The sequence below is a fragment of the Labeo rohita genome, chromosome 16 (genome assembly GCF_022985175.1).
Source record: "Labeo rohita strain BAU-BD-2019 chromosome 16, IGBB_LRoh.1.0, whole genome shotgun sequence".
Lineage (NCBI taxonomy): Eukaryota > Metazoa > Chordata > Actinopteri > Cypriniformes > Cyprinidae > Labeo > Labeo rohita.
This window is the reverse complement of record NC_066884.1, coordinates 15,638,910-15,655,650: the sequence shown is the minus strand read 5'-3', so window position 1 is coordinate 15,655,650 and position 16,741 is coordinate 15,638,910. Positions and strand designations below refer to the sequence as shown.

Below are 16,741 nucleotides of genomic sequence, written 5' to 3'. Positions count from 1 at the left end.
TTGAAAATATTGTTTATCCACTCTTTCCTAATGTTGGGATCAGAAGGAAGGCAATGCAACTTGGCAGTGCACACCGTCTTGTTGTCTTCAGAGACATTTTTATCATTTGGTTTTTGCATAGATCTGTGTTTGCCTGTCATTATTTACCCTACATGCACAAATTGGTGGACAGGGCTAAACAGGCAGTTATGTTGAGTCTGAGAGCGGAGCTGAACAGGCAGTGATGTATAATCTGTGGGCGGGGCTAAACAGACAGCGATGTAAAATAGATGGGTGCGGGCTAAACAGGCAGTGATGTAGAAGGCGGCGTTGATTTTGGTTTCACAGTTCATGACCCCTTTAAGTTTGTTGAAAAGCAAAAGCCTAACACAATTTAACTTTGCTTATGCTTAAAACAAGAACAAACTAGTTGCCAATGTAGGTGTAAAAAATGTCTCACACTTCCTTACTTTTCTTATGTCTCATTTATTTACACCAGGTGGTGTTCTCTCGGGTCGCTCGCGTGTGTAAGAATGATAACGGAGGCTCTCCGAGGGTTCTAGAGCGCTATTGGACATCTTTCCTGAAAGCCCGGTTGAACTGTTCGGTTCCGGGCGATTCATTTTTCTACTTTGATGTTCTTCAGTCACTAACCAATGTCATGCAGATCAACCACCGGCCTGCGGTGTTAGGCGTCTTTACCACTCAAGCCAACAGGTGTCGAGTCCCAGCATAATACAATTTGTATTTCCATACACACTTCAGTGACAACCTTAGTTTATTGAAATCCAGTCTATTTGGTTTGTTTATCAAGTGTTTGTTTGATTGAATAAGAGTTTGTTTAGGAAAAAAAGGCATCCAACAGAGCTTTTATCTCCTCAGCATCACTGGTTCTGCCGTATGTGCATTCTACATGGATGACATAGAGAAAGTGTTCAACGGGAAGTTTAAGGAGCAGCGAAACAGCGAGTCGGCCTGGACACCAGTTCCTGATGAAATGGTGCCCAAACCACGGTGAGTTTTGAAAGGTTATCGCAATACGAACAGTCCAGTTGATACTAATATGTGACCTTGGACCACAAAACCAGTCATAAGGGTCCATTTTTTTGAAATTGAGATTTATACATCATGAATAAATAAGCTTCCCATTTATGTATGGTTTGTTAGGATAGAACAATATTTGGCCAAGATACAACTATTTAAAAATCTGGAATCTGAGGGTTCAAAAACATCATAATATTGAGAAAGTTGTCCAAATGAAGTTCTTAGCCATGCATACAAGTAATCAAAAATTAAGTTTTGATATATTTACGGTAAGAAATTCACAAAATGTATTCATGGGACATGATCTTTACTTAATATCCTAATAATTTTTGGCAAAAAAAGAAAAATTGATCATTTTGACCCATACAATGTATTGTTGGCTATTGCTACAAATATACCCATGCTATTTTGGTTTTAACATGGAAAACATTACACAAGCGTGTATTAATTTACAAATTAAATATAACACACCACATTCACACAAGTGACAAAAAATAGACTTCCTCGTCATCTTGCTCTGCATGATATGCCTGGACCTATTCTCTGAAGCTGTGACAGCAGCTTGTTCAACCCGATGGACTCCTAAAACAGCTTTTATTTAACAGTGGCAGATGGTCGAAATGGTTCTTGTTAATTGTGTGTGAGCTGTTTTTGTAGAACATTTCTATGAGCCATCATGGGAAAACTCTGTCCAGGTAAAAGACCATCGTTTTCTCTCTCTCTCTCTCTCTCTCTCTCTCTCTCTCTCCCTCTCTCTGTCTCTCTGTCTCTCTCTGTCGCTCTCTCTCTCTCTCTCTCTCTCTCTCTCTCTCTAGGCCGGGGTCCTGTGCTGGTGACGGCCCTGCTGCTGGTTATAAGTCCTCCACGGATTTCCCTGATGAAACTCTTACCTTCATTAAGTCTTATCCACTAATGGATGAGGCCGTACCGTCTGTCAACAACCGACCCTGCTTCACACGAACCACCAGCAGGTACACACACAAACACAAATATACACTCGACCACTCAGTACTCTGCTTTTCCCTTTATTTCCCCAGTTGTTTTCTTAACATCTGCATGTCTTTCTTCAGAGAGAAGGCAACTGTTGTTAGTGCTGGAGAATAAATAAGCATTTAGTGTTGTGATGGAAAGACATGTTTGTGATTTGTTTTGTTGACTAATCAGCTTATGTTCCTGATGTAGGTTCAAGCTGACCCAGATTGCTGTGGACACAGCAGCTGGCCCATATAAGAACTACACGGTTCTGTTTCTGGGTTCAGAAAATGGACGAGTCCTGAAGATTCTCGCCAGCATGCACCCAAACTCCACTTATAGTACGCAGGTTTTGGAGGACATCGATGTTTACAACCCCAACAAGTGAGTTATATTGCACACAAACACACTCCTTTGTTGCGATGTGATGTGTTATTTTGTCTGCCCGCAATTTTTAGTTTTTTAACATGCATCTATGTAGCATTTTGGACCAGTCAGTTTTCACTGTGGCAGGGGCTACAACAGAATGCAAAATCTCCATAAAAAAATTTAAGGGTGTGCAATATACCAGTAGACACAATTAACTGGTAGAGATTTTGGACTAACGTCTCTATCACAATTACAGGCTCAAGTGATGTTGCTGTGCTACGTGGTCACAAAAACTTATCGTTTGCATGCATTTTTAAAAACAAAACATTGCTCGTAGGGCACTTGTGTATTGAACTGAGTTGGCTTTATAGGCCTTGAATGGTTAAATACACTCATTTGTATGTGTCAAAAAGCCTGTCTTTGCAAGTATTCTCGTAAACACAGTAATTTAGATCTTAAAAGAAAGCAAACAGCTGAGAAAGAAAACACATGTGTAACAGTAAATTGGATCTGGGCAGCTCTTAAAGTGACAGCAGTCTAATATTCCAGCTGTCTGTCATTCATGGTAATCAAACAACAAAAAAAGAGAAAATCTCTCACCGCTATGTATTTAAGAAATATGTATTTAATTTACATGGTGGAGAATGTGCAGTGTTTGTATACATTATACAGTGTATGTAGCATTTTTTTATTTATTTGTTCTAATTTAGTTTTTTTGTCTTATTGCTTGTAATTAGTTTCTTATTTTTTTTAATTGCTGACTGTTTGCTTGAATTTTATTTATTTTTTATTTAGGCTAATTAGTTTTTGTGATATTGACAGCGGTGATGAATTATTTCTATGGTATCAAAATTTTTTATATCATGAAGTTGTATATAAAGCAAAAATAACTATATCATGATATATATACTGTTACTGTAAAATAAAATTTCTAATATCGTGAAGATTTTGATTATGTCGCCCACCCCTAGAGAAATAGATTTTTTTTTTTTGTGATAATTTACCAACCATTAAAGACATTATTACTAAATTGCATTATTTTAATTTATAATATTGTCATTTTAATTTATACTTATTTTTAAGTAATTATGCTCAACAATGGAATTCCTGGTAAAAATCTATATTACCCATGATTTGCAAATAAATCTCCACCAATCAGAGAATAATGACAGGAAAATCAGAATTCTTTAGTGCCCACTCATATAAATGCATATTTTTAAATAAATATAAAATCTATATAAATATTTCTGTTATTTTTTAATTAAAGGGATCATTGTATGCCCATTTTTCACAGGTTGATGATTCTTTAGGGTCTTAATGAAAAGAAACATACTTTGGTTAAAATTTCACAGGTAGTGTAAAAATGCCCTTTTACCTTGTCAAAATTAGCTCTGTTCACAGCAACCCGTTTTGTTGCATGTCTCTTTAAATGCTAGTGAGCTCTGCTCACCCCGCCCCTCGCTTCTGTGAGGTAGTACTGTTTACAGCAGTACTGTTTACTTTAGCCGAAATTAACTGTGGAACTTGCTAACTAGCACATTCTTAGCAAAGGTGATTTGCAAAAATTCATAGACACATTTAGGTAGATCAGGAGTGCAAAAATAACAAAAGTAATCCTCTGCATCTTCAGTGCCTCAGATGTCGGGAGTAAATGACAACTGCTATGTTCATTATTGCATCCAACAATACAACACCACAATCGCTTAGGAGACATTCTTGTCTTTCCCTTCACTGGAGTCGTTTACAGCTCCTCAGGGCAGGTCTAAGGTAAAATGTCCATGTCAATCAACTATCATGGGAGCAGCCTTGGTCTGGTCACACAGCCAAAAAGCTGAGAATGGCCTAATCTGAGAAAGGGGAAATTAAATAAAAACCTCTGGGTGGATTTGTAACACGTAAAAGTCAATTTTGCATCCGATGGCCCCTTTTAAGTTTGTTTCTTGTTGTTTTTTAATTCACAATGCTTCTTGAGACTGTAGTACACAGTGTTGTACCTTTTGTTGTGACTTTTTGCCGGATTCTCCAATACCTTTTTGCTTCAAATAAAAGTTTGTAATGTAGTCACCTCGTAGCTGGCCAGTTTAGTTCATAACTCTTTAACGGATACTTTTTTTAATCGCTATGGGAGAAATACTTCCAAAATGCTGAAAGAGTGAGGTAGTATGATGGGATGGTATGAGACAAATAGGAAACAAAGGGAGAGGAGAGAGGGGAACAGGACTGGGAAAAAATCTCGAGGATTCAAACTCGAGTTGCCCGAGGCACTTCTAAACCATATGTCAGAGCACTGCCCATGAGGCTCTGATGCTGATCTGCATTTTGATTGTTTATTCTAGAATACACATGAACCGGACAAGCCTGAGAAATAGTTTGAGTTTACTGAGTAAGAGTTTTTAGCATGAGTTGAGCTGAAAAAAACAAAATTGTTGATGCTCTTGTCAGTTTTTATTGAAATATGTTATTGAAACCGTTTCAGATATTTTGGTTTTTATCCAAGTAGATAAGAGCTGTACTAAGATGGCCGCTGAGTGGACTGACTTGCCGTAAAGGGACTTTAGGTCTACTCAGAGCAGGAAACCAAGCAACAGATAAAATGTCACTTGTCTGAGCAAACACGTCTTCACTGTGCAGCTCTTTTTCAAGCACTTCACACTCATTGACAAGTCTCAGGCAAATATAAACATGCACACACATAACCCCAAACTCAATGTCAACCGAGGCGTTTGATTAAGACAGAATCTCTCCTGCAGTAAATGGGACGGATGCAACGTGTGGAGCTGTAATTGTACTCTTGGGATCTCGCCCATGTTTGTGCTCCTCTTGTGTATCTGACAACCAGCCTCAACTCCAGCTGAGACTCACAAGTTCCACAACAAAATGTGACCACATCTTCAGGCAGCGTTGCTCAGTTTTTCCCCTGAAAACCCCACCTCACGTAAAAAATAAGCCTTTGGGAAACAACACTTTACATGATGCAAAGGCTTTTTTTGATTATTACAGATATTGAGGAAGATGAATTACAGTCAACCTTTACAGCATGACCTTCTTCAATCAACTCAATGGGGGTGACTCATCTGTGTGACAAATATATTGGATTTCTTTCTGTATTGGGTTGTTCGTTTCCTTTCTTTTATTGGGGATTGCTTTCTCCTTCCATTAGAGAGAAAGGTTTACCCCGACCTCCTTTAAAACCACTTTCAATATTCTTTTGAACACAAAATAAGAGAAGAATCCAGAGCTGCTCTTTTTCATAAAATGACTACTAAATATTTTTTAGTTTTAGTAATTTTGTTGTTTTGTCATTTTTATTTTTATTCTTTCATGTTTATATAGTATGGAAGTCTGTTTTCACCACTAAATAAAATATAAAAAAAGTAATTGCAAAATTTTATCTCACAATTCTGACTTTTTTTCTAGCAATTTCGAGTTTACATCTCGCATGTTGTTTCTCAGAATTGTGTCATATAAGCGCTGAATTGCGGGAAATAAAGTCAGAATTGCGAGATATAAACTTGCAATTCTGACTTTTTCTCTCACAGTTGCGAGTTATAAAGTCCAGTTCTGAGGAGAAAAGAAAAAAGACTGATATGTTCACAGAATTGCGAGTTTATATCTCATAATTCTGACTTTCTAACTCGCAATTGCGAGTTTGTGTCATGCAATTGAGACTTTATTTCTCAGAATTGCGAGTTTATATCATGAAATTACGCCTTTATTTCTCATAATTGTGAGTTTGTGTCACGCAATTCTAAAAAAGTCAGAATTGTGAGATAAGTCGCAATAACCTTTTTTAAATTTTTTATTCAGTGGCGGAAACGGGCTTCCATAATATAGCTTTTATGTCCAGTATTTTGTGAAATATACTAGATTTTCCACTTATTCCATGCATTCAGAAAATGATAGCGTGCAATTCATAACATAGTCTTTATTAGTTTAAAGGGATAGATCGCCCACAAAAAGAAAATTATGTTATTAATTACTCACCCTCATGTCGTTCCAAACCTGTAAGACCTTCATTCATCTTCAGAGCGCAAATTAAGATATTTTTGATGAAATCTGAGAGCTTTTTGACCCTTCGTAGACAGTAACGCAACTACCACATTCAAGGCCGTGACATCAGTGGTTCGACTGTAATTTTACGAAGCTACGAGAATACTTCTTATGCACAGTGAAAACAAAAATACCGACAATTTCTTCTCTTCCTTTTATATTTTCCTTTTGGACCCTTTTTAATAACTAAAATGGCATTCTAACACAAGCCACTTTTTTTTCTCCTCAGGTGTAATGTGCGTGGTGAGGACCGAAGGATTCTGGGATTGGAGTTGGACAAGGACCATCATGCCCTGTTTGTGGCGTTCTCAAGTTGCGTGATCCGTGTTCCGCTCAGTCGCTGTTCTGACTATGGCGCCTGCAAAAAGTGAGTGACATGAAACCCAGACCTACTATCATTCCTATTAAATATGTATTACATGTGAGAGCACTTAATATATACAATGCTGTACTACACCTCTAAGTATCTTGTATTGTTTTAATCAAAGAAACGTATAAGTTTTACTTTTGTAAAGTAGTTTAAAACATTTATGGAAGATGGAACCAGCATTGCAAACTCTATTGACGATGCAGTGCAGCAGCTCAGTCCTCAGAGAAAAATTTATGACAGTCGTGCAAGAATCTTCTAAAAAGTACTATGCGCTGGTTCGCTTTTGATCTATTATGGATAACGTTCTCCATAAGTGCGCTGAAAGCGGTGTGTGTTTCCCAAAGACATGCATTCTTAAATGCATTCAAATTTAAACACAGATGGATTTTAGAGGGCAAAAGGTTTTAGCTTGTAGCCACAGAAACAGGTCGTCATTGATGTAGACGTGTTTCCTCCATCACATGCTGCAGTCCTCCAGCCAGCATCACCACATGCTTCAACTACTCGCACGCAAATTAGAGCCATCTGATTGGCCACAGGCCAAGATACAGCAAACAATTCCTTTTTTTTTCCACACAGCTGTAGTTTGAGCAAACTGATAGACTGTGTTTCCTTATAAAAGATCTCCAAATCCTGTCAGGGAATTTCAGTCCCAGTTTCTTTCCAAAAACAATCCTGATGTCTGATCCAGCCGTGTCTTAACTTTTTACCAATCTGTTAGCTCATGCCTGCTCAGCCTCAAGGGAAACACTCACACGGGATTCTCTGTGGACTTGTGAAAAACATCTTTTTTTTTTCCCCTCTGTGTTTTTTCTCTCACTAAATTGTTTTCACGCACCCTGAGAGCTGGATGCAAAAACAGCTGTGTTTGTTTAAATTAAGAGAGTTTTTTTTAATCTAAAAGAACAAAAGAAGTTTGTTGTGGTCAAAGAGCTTAGTTCTTTGAGCCGTCCTGTATTCAAAGTTTTGTGTAATTTCTGTGCATCATCAAACATTATTTGCAAAAAAGAATGGTTTTGAAACCGGTTTCCTCAAACTATCTGCAATTGGTCGGTTAGACAGATAGCCCCGCCCCTAACTCACACTACTGGTTGAGCCACTGTCGCAGTGCGACACTGATACATGTACACTTTTTCAAGGAAATCAAGCTACAAACAAGATACTTAGAGTTGTTTATGTATCCCTATATTTACGTTTTTCCTGTTTGTGTGGGAAATATCAAAGAGTTTGTGAGTTTATTTTAAACCCAGTTGTTGGCTAACTAATGCTTCTCGCTAATTGGCTGCAGGTGATATTAGTGGGTGGGACATTCTCATTCTAAAGAACATTTGATTGGACAAAAAACTCACAATGCATTTCTTTCTCGCATCTCCCGGAGAAGAAAGATTGAATTTTAAACATGTTTATCTGATAAATTGTTTATTTTACACCTTTTTTTGTGAATGTGCGAGACTTTATTAGTCACTATAGTTCAGATAAATCATTTGTAGAATAACAAAGTACAGTGAACGATAAAACTATTTGCGCCACAAAGCAGTGTGTCAATGATTAAGCTAATAAGTAAAATATTATGAAAAATGGGTGTTTGCAACATCAAACAGCATAACAGACTGTAAACTAAAATAACTGCCATCAGCTGACATTGAAAAATTGTTACAGATTGGCTGCATCCACTGTTGCTTTAAAAAATAAGGTGGATAGTGTGGTAAAATTATAGTTCAAGTAGTAATTTTGTCCAGTTTTTTTTTTTTTTGTGGGTTATTGGCATATAGATGACTTTAAACCTACTAGACAGACTAAAAGCCACCCAACTATATTTTTGCTTTCATTTTTTCATTTAAACTGGGATAAGAGAGAGTATTTCATCATTTTAACACATCTAACCTTTAACAATAGATAAAGTGCTAAAGCATGGTGACCAACAGGCATAGCATGGGGAAATTAACAACCTGTGAAGAGGAAAAAATAGCAGAAAAATAGAAGTGACCTCTCTTTCACTCTGACTCGCATCTAGTCATGTTTTTTTGTCCTTTCTTTTCTGTCTTTCGCTCTCTTTCTGTCTCTCTTTCCATCTGTCTCTCTCTCCCTCTGTTTCTCGAAGCGACTCGCCAGCTCTACCATGTATCTAAATCTCAGTTGGCCTCTGGCGAACACAACACACCTGTCAATCATGCAACACAAATACACACACAAACACACACACCTGACTCTACAGCAGTCAGTCACACTCTTTCTCTATTTTTTTTTCCCCCTCTCAGTCTGACTGAGTGTCTGACCAGCGAGAGGCATTAATGCTTTGTTATGGAGATGCTGTGTCTGGCTGTCCCTTCAAGCTTGTCACATACACTTGGAGAGAAAGAGAGAGAGGGGAAAGGGAAATTGGTGGTGGGGGGAGTATGGAGACAGTGAGAGAGGAAAACACACACAACCTTTCCAGCACATGTGGTATGAGTTAACTCTGTGTATGTGTGTGTGTGCGTTTTAGGAGCTGTCTGTCCTCGCGAGACCCTTACTGCATCTGGCTGAGTGCGGGGAACTGTGCCACAGTGGCGCCGGGATTCAAGTGAGTTAAATCTACATCACACGACCCTTCTATTAGTCCTCCCACAGTAAACGCTTCTACGCTTCGTTAGAATAAAAGAGCCTACACAGCTACTGAATTCTGTACGCAAGTTTTCTGTACTGTGTGTTCCTATAGCATGTTTTATTGTTAAAGATCTCTTAGAGGTTATGTTACCATAAACATCCTTAAAACATCTGGTAAAAATCAGATGGTTGTAAAATGTCTTCAAAATTTATAACCAAGTGCACTTACAAAACTTTACCAGTCTATACAATGACCAGCATGACTTCATGGATATAAATGTGCAGTAAATTTAATATAGCATCCTGAATAACACTTTACAGTAATGCATTATGTACCATAAACACTGACAGTAAACAATGCTTTTACAGCAATTGTTAATTTGAGTAAGTTGATACCCTTTTAAACATTTCAGGCTCTATAAATTACCATCTGTCAGTAAACAGTACAATTCTAAAAAAAATGTAATTTAAGAAAAAAAGAAAATTTAAGAAAAAAAAAACATTAAGACTAGTAATATTGTGAAATATTATTATTGTTATTTAAAATGACTGTTTTCTGTCACATGATCTTTCAGAAATCATTCTAACATGCTGATTTGGTGCTCAAGTAACATTTATCAATTTTCAGAATAGTTGTGCTGCTTACATTTTTGTGGAAACAGTGATACTATTTTAGGATTCTTTAATGAATAGCAAATCACTGCATTTATTTGAAATATAATTATTTTGTAACATTTTACACTACCAATCAAAAGTTTTTGGATGTTTTTTAAGAGGTCTGTTCTGCTCATGAAGTACAAAATTTTGAAATATTTTTGCTATTTAAAATAACTGTTTTCTATTTGAATATGTTTTAAAATGTAATTTATTCCTGTGATCAAAGCTACATTTTCAGCATCACTACTCCAGTCTTCAGTGTCACATGATCCTTCAGAAATCATTCTGATATGCTGATTTGCTGATGTGTATAAATATTTAAAGTTTTTTCAGGATTCTTTGATGAATAAAAAGAATAGAATGGAAATTATAGAAATTAATACATTTATTTAGCAAGAATGCTTTAAATTGGCATTTGTAATGTAACAAAAGATTTTTATTTCAGATTTCTATTTATTTATTTTTATTTTTTATTTTTGCAGAAAATCAGAATATTAGATTTTTGAAGGATCATAATCATAGTAATGATCCTAAAAATTCAGCTTTGAAATCACAGGAATGAATTACATTTTAAAATATATTCAAATAGAATTGTTTAATATAAAAATTAAAAATATTTTAAAATGTAACTGTTTGTGCTGTACTTTAGATCAAATAAATGCAGGCTTGGTGACTTAAAAACATTAAATCTTCCTGTTCAAAAACTTTTGACTGGTAGTGTACATGTCTTTATTGTCACTTTAATGCATCCTTGCTGATTTAAAGCATTAATTTATTTTTAAAAAATTTCAATTGACCTCAAAGTTTTGTGTAATTTAACTCAAATTTGTAATTTATCCAGTTTGTGAGAGTGTTATTATGATTCCTAATGCATTTAACTGCTGTTTACTAAATGAACCTTATTGTAGTGTATTACTCCATTACTATAGAGGTGTTTCTTGAGTGAATTAATTTTACCGCCTGGTTAAAATTATAGTAAATTGGTAGTTTAAGTTGGAGCCAATAGCCTTGTGGGCAGCGCTTGATGTAGCACAGTTACACTTCGGGTGACCTGAGTTTGCGTCCTTGCGATTCTTTTATGCTTTCTCTCCCACTTTGCTTTGAGTCAATACTTTATAGTCTCCTGTCCCATAAGAGACAAAAAAGCGAAAAATAAATCTTAAAAAAAGCATTTAGAGTAAATGCTTGTAAAAAGTGCATTATCTTTGTTTGCGATGACATCACTGTTACACTCGTTCACCCGGTCTGTTGTTAATTTAATCGGATGCTTCAAACCAGATATATTTGTCTCTGGTAAACTTTATGTAAGAGACAAATTCAATTGTTTACAAGACTTAAAAACGGTTATAATGGCACATTAACATTTACAAATATTTGTAAAAGAAGTGTGGTATCATTGCTTTGTATGATATCTGACAAGCAACTTGTGCTGTTTTATTGATGAGCATTTTGCTTTTCATAGTGTAGGACAGTTTTTTTTTTTACCTTGATTTTACTGCTCTTTAATGTCATGAGCATTTTTACTTACTACTGTGCTCTGACGAATTCATCTCTGACGACTCTATGAATATATCACAGTGTGTGTTAACGTTTTACATGTTTATGCATTAGGCAGATGCTTTTATCAAAAGTGGCTTGCATTGCATTCAAGGTATAATTTTTTAGAAGAATCAACGTTGCTAGCGCCATGCTCTACCATTTGAGCTACAGAAATACTTATTTAAGTATTTTACTTAACAGCTGCATATAGATCTCTGGCTGAAAGGGCATATTGACAGCCCCACAATTTTATACAGTATCAGCTTGTATCAGGGATGTATCGAATACTGCCTCTGCGATTTGTCAGGAAGAAGTGCATTTCATTTGTGTGTGTTATGATGAGTGCAGATCCAGTGCTTGAATTTGTTGTTATTAATGTTTTGCTGAGTGGTCGCTGTGGTTGTCATCAGTTGTGGAAAGCAACAGCGGCAATATTCTCCCCAGCACGCTCTGATGTTTCCCCGCTCATGAGACTCATTCGCTGACGTACAGCTGCAATTTTGGTTTATTAAAAAAGTTAAAACCATAAACCCCTTGTACTCAACGTGAAAATTTTACTGCGAGATCAGTAACTTCTTCCTAACATGCTATTGCTGATCATTGTGCACACCAAACAAATCCTGCGACAGATGTCGGAATCGAGTTATTTTATTCAGCTGAATGCGTTTCATTTAAAAACGTTTTTTTATACACTTTCTCACTAACCTGGTCACAGTCTTTAATGATGTTTTCTGGCCATAAACTTGATTATTGGCTCTTAATGTGCCTTAATGTGTCCTAATGTGAGTATTGATCTCTATAAACAGACATGGGGAATCATTTCATCTTGAACTCATGAAAATTATTACGTACACAGCAGATTTCCAGACCGCTGCCAGCAAAATGGACGGAACTTGTGGAGAGTACTTATCAATGTCCCAGAAGAGTTTTGGTTTACTCCAGCATTCAATTATATGCTTCCATAGCCAAACTTATGTCAGAGACATACATCTTGTGCTGTCAGATGCCATAAAGTCTTCTGTAATCATACAGCGCATTAGAATTATAAAGAGGTCTAGAATCTTGGCAAAAATCTAGAATTCTGGTTTCTGTCATAGAAACCAGATGCAACAGCACTGAAAAAGTAAAACTGATATAGAGAGAATGATAGAGTGTTTTGAAGTTTGTCAGTAATACCTTAAAAATAGAATAAAACATCATTTACAAACCGAAGATGATTAGCAGATTTAAATTGTATTCAGATGTTAGTTTGTCATTGTGTTTATTTTATTTGTTTTAAAGAAATGAGTGCTTTTCAGCATCAATACATTAAATTGATCAGATGTTACAGTGAAAACAACAAGTACAAAAGATTTCTAAATAAAAGGATTTTCTTTTGAACTGGAAAAAAATATTACTGTTTCAACAAAAATAACCATTTTTAACATATAAAAATGTTTCTTGAACGCCAAATCAGCATAATGGTTATTATATTTACATATATATCACTTACTGACCCACAGTAGTGTAAATAGGCTGTTGTTCAGGTGTATATGACTTTCTTTTTGCAGATGAATACAATCAGAGTTATATTTAATAATGTCCTGGCTCTTCCAAGCTTTATAATGGCAGTGAATGGGTTTTGAGATTTTTAAGTCCAATAAAGTGCATCCATCCATCATAAAATTTACTCCACACAGCTCAGGGGGTTTAATAAAGGCCTTCTAAAGTGAATTGGTGCAATTGTGTAAGAAAAATATCCATATTTAAATCTTTATAAACAGTCATCTCTAGCTTTCGCTAACTGTCATACACGCATTCACAAGAGAGTGCCGTTCCAGCGAACGACATAGGACGTAGGGGAACATGGTGACTAATGTGGACGCGCAGAGAAGAGAGCAAAACAAAACACCGGTCATGAATTTGAAGTACAAAATAAGGATTTGCAAAGAAAAATGTTGAAGGATTTCGATTAGTGGTCGACCAATATTGTTTTTGTTTTTTTTTGACAGCCGATGCCGATATCTCGGAAAGCAGGGTGGTCAATGACTGATATAAAGCTGATATAATTTTATTTATTTGAATTAATATTTTAAAACTTTGAAATAATTCGAAAATGGATTAAAACAATAAATGTGTAAAATAAACATACTTACACTTTAGATGACAAGCAAATGAGAAAGTGTTATAAATTTTGCCTTTCTATTACCAATAATATAAAAGCAAATGTTTTTCTATACATTTTAATTTTTTTGTTTAACAGTTCTATCTGATTATTAGACAGACTTCCATCCGTATTAGACAAAATTGTTAAATGACGTCAGCGTACAAGAGAGAGAATTTGAGCACTGTGTGCTCAGGCGCTGACTTTCTCAGCGCTGTTAAAATAAAAGTCACCTTGAAAACATCACCCCCTAAAAACTGATCGGCCAATGCCGATATTTGAAAAATCTGCCTTGGCAATATATCGGTTGACCACCAATTTCAGTATAAGCTATAAGGAGACTGGTTTTCCTTTGCTTTAAATAAAACTTGATTCTCGCGAGACTAGCATATGCTCACCGGAGCGTACACTACGCCTTACGTCCTACGTCATCTGCTGGAACGCCACTCTCTCATCAATGTATGTACAACAGTTAACGGAAGCTAGAGATTATGATTTATAGTTTTAAATATGAATATTTTTCTTACACAAACGCATCGATTCACTTCATAAGGCCTTTGTTAAACCCTCAGAGCCGTGTGGGGTACTTTTTATGATGGATGGATGAACTTTATTGGACTTCAAAAAATCAACACCCATTCACTGCCATTATAAAGCTTAGAAGAGCCAGGATATTTTTTAAAATAACTCGCCTGATAGAAGAAAGTCATATACATTTATGATGGCTGGAGGGTGAGTAATTTTCATTTTAGGGTGAACTATCCCTTTAAATTCCATAAATTCTACACTTTTGTCAGTTAGACCATCAGATGCTTATTGCAGACCAAAAATACAATATATGTGACCCTGGATCACAAAACCAGTCATAAGGGTCAATTTTTCAAGGGTCAAAGAGATTTATACATCATCTGGCTGAATAAATAAGCTTTCCACTGATGTATGGTTTGTTAGGATAGGACAATATTTGGTAGAGATACAACTATTTGAAAACCTGGATTCAAAAAAAAAAAAAAAAAAAAAAAAAATATTGAGAAAATTACCTTTAAAGTTGTCCAAATAACTTAACAATGTATATTACCAATCAAAAATTAAGTTTTCATATATTTACAGTAGGAATTTTACAAAATATCTTCATGGAACATGATCTTTACTTAATTTCCTAATGATTTTTGCCATAAAAGAAAAATTTTGACCCATACAATGTATTTTTGGCTATTGCTACAAATATACCCCAGCGACTTGAGACTGGTTTTGTGGTCCAGGGTCACATATGTGGCTGAAAACATTGTCCAGACTAATTGGTTGGGGTCATTTTCAGGAGTCACATTAAAACTAACTGTGATTGGTCACTTTGCATGTTAGTTTACCCTTCTGGCAGACTTTTGGCCTGAATAAGCTGCAAAAACTTTATGCTGACACAAAGTCTGGCAGTGTGAAAGTGGATAGAGGCAGAGCAAGAAATAAGACAAGAGAAACTTTAGTTCCAGAGCGAACTGTGTGTTTAAATGCTAATCAGCGTCTAATGAAATTCTGCAAGACTGAGAGGGTGAAATGTAAGAAAAGAGGGCAATAGATGTACGATGGTAATACTTTGACTTTCTCATTTTTAGAACAGCTCTGCGGCTTGTTTTTTTGCAGCATTACTGCGGATGGGAGAATATGAAGAAAAATATGACTTTATTATCTTGTGGGATATTTTCTCTTTGTGTTCTCCTTTTCCCTATTCGCTCTCTCCCAGGGGCAATTTAATCTCCATATGATGAGAGAGAGTGTTTGTGCTAATGTGTGTGTGTGTGTGTGTGTGTGTGTGCGCGAGTGTGTCGGCCAATTCAGGTATAATGAAAAGCATGCATCTCTGAGGCATATTGATGTTCGGATATTATGCACCTGCAAGATCCCAATTTACCACTTTATGCTGGAGATTTTTTTTTTTATCTTGTCCTTCCATTTATCCTTCAATATGAGATGAAGTCATCCCCGCTCTCTCTTTCCCTCTCGTTCTGTCACTCTCTCCCCTCTCAGGTTAATGGAAATAAGGACTTTAAATCATGTCAGGTAGAGAGGGCTGATTCTCAGATAGATTGAATATGCAGGGCAGGGTGAGGCAGGAGAACGGCAGGTGCCTCGACAGGGCTGAAATGGGGTGCCAGCGTCAGATGATAAGTTATGAGTTTGTAAGCAAGCTTGTTTTTTCTCTGAATCTTTTTTTAGAAGTCATTGTATGTTGTGCTTCTCAAAAAATATTGTTTCTACTCAGATCAAATATACTCAAATTAAAGTTAGAAAATACTTTTTAATGATTTTTTTAAAATGTTTTTTAAAGAAGTCTTTTCTGCTCATCAAGGCTGTGTTTATTTGAATAAAAATACAGAAAAAAACAGTAATATTGTGGAATATAATTGCAATTTAAAATAGTGGTTTTCTATTTTAATACACTTTTAAAACAGAATTTATTCCTGAGATGCAAAGCTGAATTTTAACACCATTACTCCAGTATTCAGTGTCAAATGATCCTTCAGAAATCATTCTAATATGCTGATTTATTAGCAACATTGGAAACATTTGTGCTGCTTAATAAAAAATGTTAAAGAACAACGTTTTATTCATCAAAGAATCCTGAAAAAAGTAACAGGTTCCAAAAAAATATATATTAATCATTGATAATAAATTAGCATGTTAAAATGAATTTCTGAAGGATGGTTTGACACTGAAGACTGGAGTAATGACTGCTGAAAATTTAGCTTTGCATCAGAAATAAATTATATTTTATAGTATGTTAAAACGGAAAACCATTATTTTAAATTGCAATAATATTTCATATTACTGTTTTGATCAAATAAATGGAACTTTGAGCATAAGAAATTTATTAAAAAATCATACTGATCCCAAACTTTTGAACAACTTTAAATAATTAAATAATAATTAAATATTAAATAATTATTAATAATTCAAATGTATTTAATTTTTTTGCATTAAGTATCTGAAAGCAGCTTTTTCTTCAGAATTTTTCTGCCAAGCCCTGCTGAAACAAA

The 16,741-nt window shown here is 35.6% G+C and overlaps 1 protein-coding gene across 4 annotated transcripts in view; it reads left to right on the top strand.

Moving 5' to 3' along the window:
* Positions 1-16,741, top strand: part of sema6e (sema domain, transmembrane domain (TM), and cytoplasmic domain, (semaphorin) 6E) — a 176,841-nt gene that overhangs the window by 133,609 nt on the left and 26,491 nt on the right. For all 4 annotated transcript variants that reach the window (XM_051131416.1, XM_051131415.1, XM_051131413.1 and 1 more), the window contains 6 exons: positions 479-696; positions 862-993; positions 1,839-1,994; positions 2,206-2,379; positions 6,644-6,781; positions 9,270-9,347. In XM_051131416.1, the coding sequence (XP_050987373.1) occupies positions 479-696; positions 862-993; positions 1,839-1,994; positions 2,206-2,379; positions 6,644-6,781; positions 9,270-9,347 (896 nt within the window). The remainder of the gene's footprint in view (positions 1-478; positions 697-861; positions 994-1,838; positions 1,995-2,205; positions 2,380-6,643; positions 6,782-9,269; positions 9,348-16,741) is intronic.